Source organism: Fulmarus glacialis, unplaced genomic scaffold, assembly GCF_000690835.1.
Source record: "Fulmarus glacialis isolate BGI_N327 unplaced genomic scaffold, ASM69083v1 scaffold37087, whole genome shotgun sequence".
In the NCBI taxonomy this organism is placed as follows: Eukaryota; Metazoa; Chordata; class Aves; order Procellariiformes; family Procellariidae; genus Fulmarus; species Fulmarus glacialis.
The window spans coordinates 1-9,047 of NW_009221948.1; the positions used below are offsets into that span (position 1 = coordinate 1).

The window sequence follows — 9,047 nt, forward strand, 5'->3', positions numbered from 1 at the left end:
GGGCCGGGGGCGTAGCCGTGCAAAGGCCTCGGCTTGCTTTTGTCTGAAATACCTCCAAAAACAAACCCCACGTATTTCCATTGCTTTAAGAGGGCCTTTTTATCAGAAGATCCCGCCTGTGGCTCACTTACGTGGAAGGACTGAGCGCGGAGGAAAGCCAGGGTATGAACCGGGCGCCCCGCAGTCTCCCGGCGAGAGGAGAGCGTACCCCTTCGCCCGCTCCCCTCAGCGCAGTTCCCGCCCCTGGCCCTGGCCGGCTGCCAGGGCAGGTGAGGGCGCGGCCCCTGTCACCACCTGTCAGGCACCACTGACTTACAGAGCGTCTCGAAAGCATTTTCAAAGGTGCTAAGCACGGTATGAAACATGAAATACAGTTGAGTCATGTAATGCCTCAGCAAAACACGGTTCTCCAAGCGTGTAGTGTTAAGAACAGTTCGTTTCTTTCCTATTTGAATTACTCAAACAAATGGAAACGCAAGCACAGCAGGACAGATGCATAGCAAAACTGTTAGCTCTCTTGTGGCTCTGGCAACTAGTTATTGGCTCGGCTCCAGTTCAGTATTGCTGTCATTATCCCATTGCATTTTGGTGCAAGCATTTATCACATTAGGACAAGCAACTGCTCCTGCATCTCATCTGTCTGGACGCATTCTAATGGAAAACGCACCAGAATCCTGCAAATTCCAGAATGGCCTGAATGCTGCTTCTTTGGCTCCTGTGAACCCAGGAGAAATACTGTAGGAACCAGATCGAATTTCTGATCCTTGTTTGATCTGAAATTTGCAATTGTAGTATTAGTTGGTGTTTAGTAGTTCTTTTAGTGTAACATGAGCATGTAGTCTACTTGCACATGTCTTTAACTTTGTATTGTCACTTCAAGGCCTCAGCATCTATCTGGATTGGAGATCATTCGAGATCTATGTGAGGGGAAGCTGGAAGGCGGAGAAATTGGCTCCACAGAAATAACCTTCACTCCTGGGAAGATCAAAGGTGGAACCCACATAGCAGATACAAAAACAGCAGGGTATGTCTTTGTACACGGATAACGACTGACCAGTAACTGCTCTTAACTGCTTTTGGTAACTTTAAAATTATGACAGAAGAAGTTTTGGTAACTTTGGCAAAAAAGGGGGGGGGAAAAAAGAACATTAATACATGGGTAATGAGCCACAATCTGTGCTGCCTGAGCCAGATATATGTGACCAAAGAACCTTTAGAGTAGGCAGGATATAAATGAATAAAGTACATGCAAGTGTAATAGTTTTAAAATTATAATTGATATATAAGTTGAACACTTGATTAATGTTAAGCAAAAACCAGCTGCCTATGTATTTAAAATTTTATCCATTATTTTCTCACACTAGTACATTACATATCAGGTCAAATGCATCAAATTAGGTAAGTATCTCAAATTCGTGAGATCGGAAATAATCCTCATCATCTAATAAAGTAAATTTTGAGATTTTACTTACGCAGGTAACGTTACAATATGGGATACTAGTCTTTTGGAACTGGGAACATATTCTATCCACAGTTCTTTGTGTCTGTGTTTCTTCTATCCTGTATTTTTGTGTTGGGTCCTTTGTTCCTGGAATCTGTTGCAAAACCGAGTAAATGGGTGTAGCTATGGAAGGCTGATGTGAACAGTTGTTTGGAAGCATAAGCCAGGTTAGGCATAAGTTAAAGTTTCCTTTAAGTTAAGAGAAATATTTTTCTGAACTGCAGGAGTATAAACAACCAAGCTGATGCCTTTTACTTAACGCAGAAAGGTTTGAGTAAGCAACAATGCAGCAGAATTAGTAATTAAGCACAAGCAAAAAAAAAAAAAAGAGAAGCAGTATGGTTCACAAACATTTGGAAGTTATTTAAAAAAACAAAACTATGTTTTCTTCAGTTCAGTGGTGATTACTGTTTTCACAGTTCAAAATGATGTTTGAAACCCCTGTGAGATAACTGTTTTGTTTTGCTGAACAAACTTACTTTTGGAAAATTTATTTGGGAAGTTTTTTATTATCTATGAAATGTGGAGAGAGTCAATGATAGGGGAATCTTGCATCTAAAAGCATATTTTCTATGGCCCTGAATTTTCTTGTGTGGGATGCTGACCAGCTTCTAAGCAATTTTTTAGTTTTCTAAATATTTTGTTATTAAATAAGTATTAACATATTAATATTGCTGCCTAAGCCTTTTCTGCTTTTATCATCTGCTAGCTAAACATACAGTTTTCACAGTCCCATTGCTGTACTAAGCAAGCTACATTACCTTTATTTCAAACAGGAATATTAAAGACAGAATTATTGTGAAACAAAAACCTTCATATTTAGGCTTGCTAAGGACATGAAGTTTTAAATTACTATTTTTTAAGACTAATAAGTTTACTTCATAGATAATGTTCAAAATCAAATACGTAAATGCTCTGGAAAGTCATTTGCCTTTGATATGTAATGATTCTATGGAATTCTATGGATTATGACTGCACAACATTTGAGTATCTTGTGATTGCTTTTAGGAGTGTGTGTTTACTGATGCAGGTAGCAATGCCGTGTGTGCTGTTTGCTGCTTCCCCATCAGAACTTCATTTAAAAGGTGGGACTAATGCTGAGATGGCTCCTCAGATAGACTACACAGTCATGGTAGGGAAAAATTTCTTTGGCTTGGTGCATCTTTCATGCATATGTATGCAATGTAACTACTGTATTTCTGTTGCTCTTACTGCAAGTTTATTTGTAATTATGGAATAAGGCATGGGAATATAACACATTAGTGTACTGTATGTAGAGAGCAACCAGTTTCACGGAATTCCCTGAAACAGCAACTAGTCTGTTTACTTTTAATTTCTAAAGCAAATTTCACTTAAAATATATTCTTTATTCTACAAGTGCTGTGAATTGTTAAGAATTTCTCTTCTTCTTTCCATTAGAAAATCCTTTTACACAAAGTGTAATTCAGAATGAAGTATCAGGAATGTCAAATAAGTTGTATGGATGAGACTGACTATCCTTTTTGTTTGTAATGTAACTGAAATTTTTGTGTTGAAACTTCTTTTTTTTTTTTTGGAAGACTGCATAAAATAGTGGGAAATTAAAAATGCAAAATAGATTCACTCTGTGTTTTTATGTATGCTTGTTTTTCAGGTTTTCAAGCCAATAGTTGAAAAGTTCAATTTCACGTTTAATTGTGACATAAAAAAGCGGTGAGTTATGGAGACATGTGGCAGAGGCAGGCCTTACTGAACCAGTGTTGAGCACAGAGGCACACACACAAGGTGCCCTCAACCAAGCTGAGGATGAATTTATAATACATTAACTGATCTGCATTAGCTGCCCCTGTGTGTACTGTCACCATACGATGAATGTGATATGGTTCTCTCCTGTCTTTTTTTTCATTGCTGGGTCTTCAGCTGCTGTTTAATGTTTCCCCTATGGGCTACCCCTGAGGGAAGCGCATGCTGAACAGGCGGTATGTTACTGAGCTTTTTCTAAGATGCCAGTTATGTTGGTTTAGGTAGTTAATAAAATGTGTGTTATGAGGTAATACTGTTAGAGAACCTAATTCTATTATAAAGATTTCTAAGGCACACATCAAGAAAATTCATATGAACAGTAACAGAGAACATAAAAATGTATAATGAAATATATGAAGAGCCTTCTGGCTCTTTTCTTGGTTTCCTTGTGATCTTTGCATTTATTTATATCTGATTACTGCTTCTAAATAGGGGCTACTATCCTCAGGGAGGTGGTGAAGTTGTAGTCCAGATGTCACCAGTCAAAGAGTTGAGCCCAATAAACTTAACAGAACGTGGCACAGTGACAAAGATATATGGAAGAGCATTTGTTGCTGGAGCGCTGCCTATAAAAGTAAGTGCTGATAATAGATCTGGTAGTATCCGACTTCATATACCTATATAAAATTGCATGTAATCTGCTTAACATACCTCTACTGTTCCTGTATTCTGCAGTCCTTCACATACAAACTAAGTAGCCTTATTAAATATTTTCAATTATTCAGGCTGTAGAATAGAATTTTGGACATTTCTAAAATGCGTTTATTGCATAGCAATATGGTAGCAGCTAAAACAGGAAATGAGAACAGTATCCTTGATATCCTTCATATGACTGTTCAAAAGTCTTTAGCATATATTGAGGGGTATCTTGTATCTGATTTACGTATCATTCGTATTTACATGGATTATTTTAAATCTGAAATCATGGCCCTCATTCATAGATTTATGGGTAAACTATGGTACACTGTAATAAGCAGAGGTCAGACTACATCAAATTTTTCAACCATTGCTAAGGGTATTAGACAGAACAAGTTAAGGATAGGTTTAGCCAAAGGTAAAACACAGAGAAATTTGCTTCTTTGTACCCCCTTCTTTCTATTATTCCTATCCTGTCTGTGTTTACAGAGAATGAGTGGTGGGATCTCCTTAAAGCTCCTTCTCACACACTAGGCTAGGAATTAGTAGAGGAAGGAAGAGGAGAAACTGAGTTACTTTTTGAAGAGCTGTGGACTGCTGGTTTTGGTCTTAAAATCTCCAAACCTATGAATATTGGCTATGATTGGATCACAAGGATAGGATCAGCTTCATCTGCCCGCACCTGCCTGTGATTTAAAATTGTTATTTTATGTATTATGTCTTATACAGTATATCCTGTACATAATAATTGTGGGGTAGTTGGTTTTTGGTTTTGTTTTTGTTTTTTTTACAATCTGATGTCTTGAGATAATCAAGACTAAAATCAAATCTTTCTCCCTATAAATGGAGAAAAGTTCTTGAATTTCTATTGATACTGAAGCTTCTACATACATCACTATGATTGTCATTTGTTCAGCATTTAATGTTACCTTAATTTCGTGGGAAAATTCTTGGAGGAGATGATGTTCAGTGCTTGCTTGTAGGGATTTTATAACAATACTTTGTTTTTCTAGTTAACAAAGTAGCCCCTTTATTCAGGGATTCACTGTAATAACTAGACTTAGGAGGAAAAAGTATTACTATAGTTACATAATTTAATTAATGTTTTTACCTCTTATCTTGTTAGCTGGCAAAAGACATGTCAGCAGCAGCAGTGAGATGCATCAGAAAAGAAATCAGAGATCTTTACATTAACATTCAGCCTCTTCGAGAACCTGATGATCAAGCCTTTGGGACTGGAAGTGGAATAATGTAAGATGAGCCCAAACTTTCTATGGATACCTGTTAACCTTGCTGGTTGATTAGCTAGATCTTGATTACCTATCCGATAAATAAAGTGTAATGTGAGTGATTTTGTTCTTAACATTGATTCTGTTTTTTCTGCTTAGCATTGTGGCAGAGACTTCAACAGGTTGTTTGTTAGCTGGGTCATCACTTGGCAAGAGAGGTAAGAGTTCTATGAAGTATACCTCTTTCAGATTTAACTTAATATGCTATTACCAAGTAGGAATCTGGAGTATAATCTATTCAAAGATCTGATGCTTTGAGTGTTGCATTTTAAAATGGATGTTGTTTAATAATAAAGGACAGTGGAAATGAGCAGATTTTAAATGTAGTAAATGGAATCTTACACTTTGTACTAAACTGCTTCTGCATAGTGACAAAAATTACAAAATTATTAAACTCGCCTTTTATCAGAATGGATTGTTAAGGATCACTGAGCTGAAAATACTTCTGGACTTTAAGAACATACAGTCTTTGTGGTCTACCTGTGACGTTTTTGTTCAACAGTGAATCTAAATGTGTATCTAGATCAAAAGAAATAGAAGTGATTTTGGTTTTAAATGGTTTGAATAAAATGTTTCTCTGACTAAGTGGGACTACTTTCTTTCCACTACTTAGGAAGTATGAACTGTATGTCCTCATAAGATGGGAGGGGGTTTTTAAGCAGACGTTTGAGGCAAGAGTATGGAAATAAGGTTTAAAAAGTTGATCATTTCTTGATTTTTTTTTTTTTTTTTCCTTCTGTATTTTTAAATAATAATTGGCAGCATCCTAATCTCCTGAATTTCTCTGTTAGGAAAGAATTCTGACAAGGTTGGCATTGAAGCAGCTGAGATACTGCTTAGGAATCTTAAACATGGTGGAACTGTGGATGATTCTCTGCAAGACCAAGTAAGGCTCCTGTATGTGTTTATGTGAAGTTGAAGTAGCAAGAACATGCATGTATGTATTACTTGTAAAGAATATAAATCTGAACAGGGAAAGAATGAGATGTAGATTTCAAAGTTAGACTGTATCTCCATGGGTAGGCGTGGCTTTACATAATTATTTGATAATTAGAAGCTTAGGAGGTTTCCTTAGGATGTGGTCACAACATCACTAGGATTAGCAAATTACGTACAGTTCTCAGGAACGACAGATATGCTCCTGGCTTTGCACCAACACCCTTAAATTTTCCCTTCCTGTACATCTTAGTAGGCATGGAAGAAAGAGGTAGGAATTTGCTTCTATTTGGTACTCCATGTAGTAGAGTAAAAATAGCTCCCTGGTTACATACTAAGAATGATACTAAGTAAATCTATTGGAGAACAGAATATCTAGGAGGTGCTCCCGTTTGTCTTGCTCACCTAATTTCATTTTAGAATGAAGACCCTCTACTGTCTTATTTTCAATAATGCAGCCTGATAGAATCTTGGGCTGTTCTAGATAGGATGACGTTACCTCTTAGCTGTAGACACCTGGCCACACATTGCTATTATGTAGTATAATAGAAAGTATTTAGGTCTTGGACTCATCCTACTTTTTCCAAAGCATGCCACAGCTAGATTCAGTGTGTATGGGAACTGCTCAGAGTTATATCACACTTTACAGAGTACTTGTCATGGTGATGTTTGTAAATCAAAACAGATTTTTTTAAATATGTGTCTGTCAAATATGTGATCAGAAAGTGTTAGAATTAAAAAATGTCTTCCTGAGTTTTTCTCTCCATAAAGGTAATCTACCAGTCTGGAGTCTGACATGACTTTGGGGAGTTTCGGGGTGGGAGGATAGGGGAGAGCAAAGTTAAATGTAGTAATAGGCATTACAGTAGTAATTTCCAAGCTTCTTGAGCCTTGGATCATTCTTAACACTCAGTATCATGAACTTTTATGAAACTTGGCAGACCATATTTTTACATCTACAGACATTTTGCATGTTTTTCCTTTTTTTTTTTTCTTCTTAATAAGTTCCTAGGATCTGAAGAGTTACTTAATAATTACCTTTCCCTCCCTTTCAGCTGATCATTTTTATGGCACTAGCAAAGGGGGTGTCTAGAGTGAAAAGTGGACCAATTACACTTCATACTCAAACGGCTATACACTTTGCAGAGCAGCTAACAAAGGTGAGTCCAAAAGTTCAGGAAGTTTTACCTATTGGTTGTGATCCAGTAACTAGGCAATGTACAGTTAGCAGGCATTGTGAACTGAACTTGATCATGGAGGACAAGTGTTGGTAAAATAATTGCTACAATATTTATATGGGAGTTTACCTGTAGAAAGTGAACATACTTTAGAGTTAAATGCCTTTAGAATGGTTAGATGCTTTTACCACCTTTATTTAAATGTTTTTTTAATGTCAAAGCTGTAATATACATAAACACATGGCAATACGATTATTGGGCATCAGATATTGAATATTTAAACTTATGTATATTATAACTTAATTAGTGATATATTTCTAATCCTGTTTTAGGCCAAATTTACTGTGACAAAATCAGAAGAGGAAGATCCCAGTAAGGATACCTACATCATTGAGTGCCAAGGAATGGGGATGATAAACCCAAACTTATAGGGTTTTAAAAAAAAAAAAAAGCAGCAAGCTGACAAAAGCAAAACTCAACATACCTCAGTGATGTGTTGCACTACATTTCAATGGATGCATAATATGCATGTGTACAGGAGGAGCCTTCTGTCACATCTGAGTGATTTAACTTCACGGATGACGTTGAGCTTTTCCTTGGTGTGCTGAGAATCTGTGGTGTGAAAAATGGAAACTTTTTTTTTTTTACCGTTAGCAGCAAAATGAGTATAGACAGGACAGCAAATAGAATACATTGTATGTGTTTGAGAGCTTCAATTAGAAGCTTTGAAAATTCAGATTCACTAAAATAGAAAATAACTCTTTCCGTTTTGAAAAAAATGCTGATACATTCTTTCCCCTTTAAAAAATGTAGTTTTATTCTTTGGGAACCTTTATGTTATGAGGTATATGGAATGAAGTGCACCATCAAATCTGTATTGCTGTTCTTCCTTAACCATTTTGCTTAAATTGTGCGTGAGGAAATAATAAAGCAATATGACCATATGAAAGCCTGATATTTATATTTGCTGTAATCTCAGTAGGTTGTGTTAGTGGGAGATGGATACAAACTTTTCAGAAGCATAATTTCTCTCCCTACAGAAAGAATGCTCAATGCATAAAATAATCTTCTTTTAAAACTTCTCTTTTCATCTATTTTAAAAAACCTTCTCACGCTAAAACAATGTACCACATTACATCCCAAACACAAAATATTAACTTTATGATATGAGTGGATTTTCTAATCTACAATTGTCCTTGTTAGCATACTAACTGGGTCTACATTTTCACCAAGCTGTTGTTGTTTGTTCTTTTTCAAGGGAGTACTTAATTTCAGCTGAGATTAGGGCGCTGTTGAACACATATATACACACAGGTACATACATGTATGTACACTGTACAAGTGTATTTAGGCATACAAAATCCAGTTGTGTTATCCACTGTCTGTGGATTAAGTAAGGAAGACCTTTTGCCAATCTGGCCTTGATCGTGCTACAAAAACTTTTTCTGAAGTAAAAAGAAGATAAAAGGAGAGATCAGGCATAATTTGTTTTGCATATGAAGAACTGAATCACAGAGTTGGAATCACTTAACCAAAACTATATATATGCACTCTGGAGGCTTGAATTGACTTCCAGGTTTTCCACAGCCCAGTCTGCAGCCTTTGCTCTAAGATCTTTTTTTTCCTCAGTTGTGACTATTGAACCTAACAGCTAAAGATGTAACTAGGAGTATCATTTGTCTCACTCAATTAAGATAATTGCATTACTGTGCATTTCTAACACAA

At 36.5% G+C, this 9,047-nt stretch overlaps 1 protein-coding gene across 1 annotated transcript; it reads left to right on the plus strand.

Annotated features, from left to right (window-relative positions):
- Positions 1-880: 880 nt before the first annotated feature.
- RTCA (RNA 3'-terminal phosphate cyclase) lies at positions 881-8,026 on the plus strand (the record flags this gene model as incomplete). The annotated part of the gene is made up of 9 exons (XM_009581299.1): positions 881-1,024; positions 2,510-2,633; positions 3,135-3,193; positions 3,716-3,857; positions 5,046-5,170; positions 5,308-5,366; positions 6,000-6,094; positions 7,200-7,304; positions 7,655-8,026. Coding segments are annotated over 9 exons (952 nt in total), but the record flags the coding sequence as incomplete, so codon positions are not given.
- Between the last annotated feature and the right edge of the window lie 1,021 nt (positions 8,027-9,047).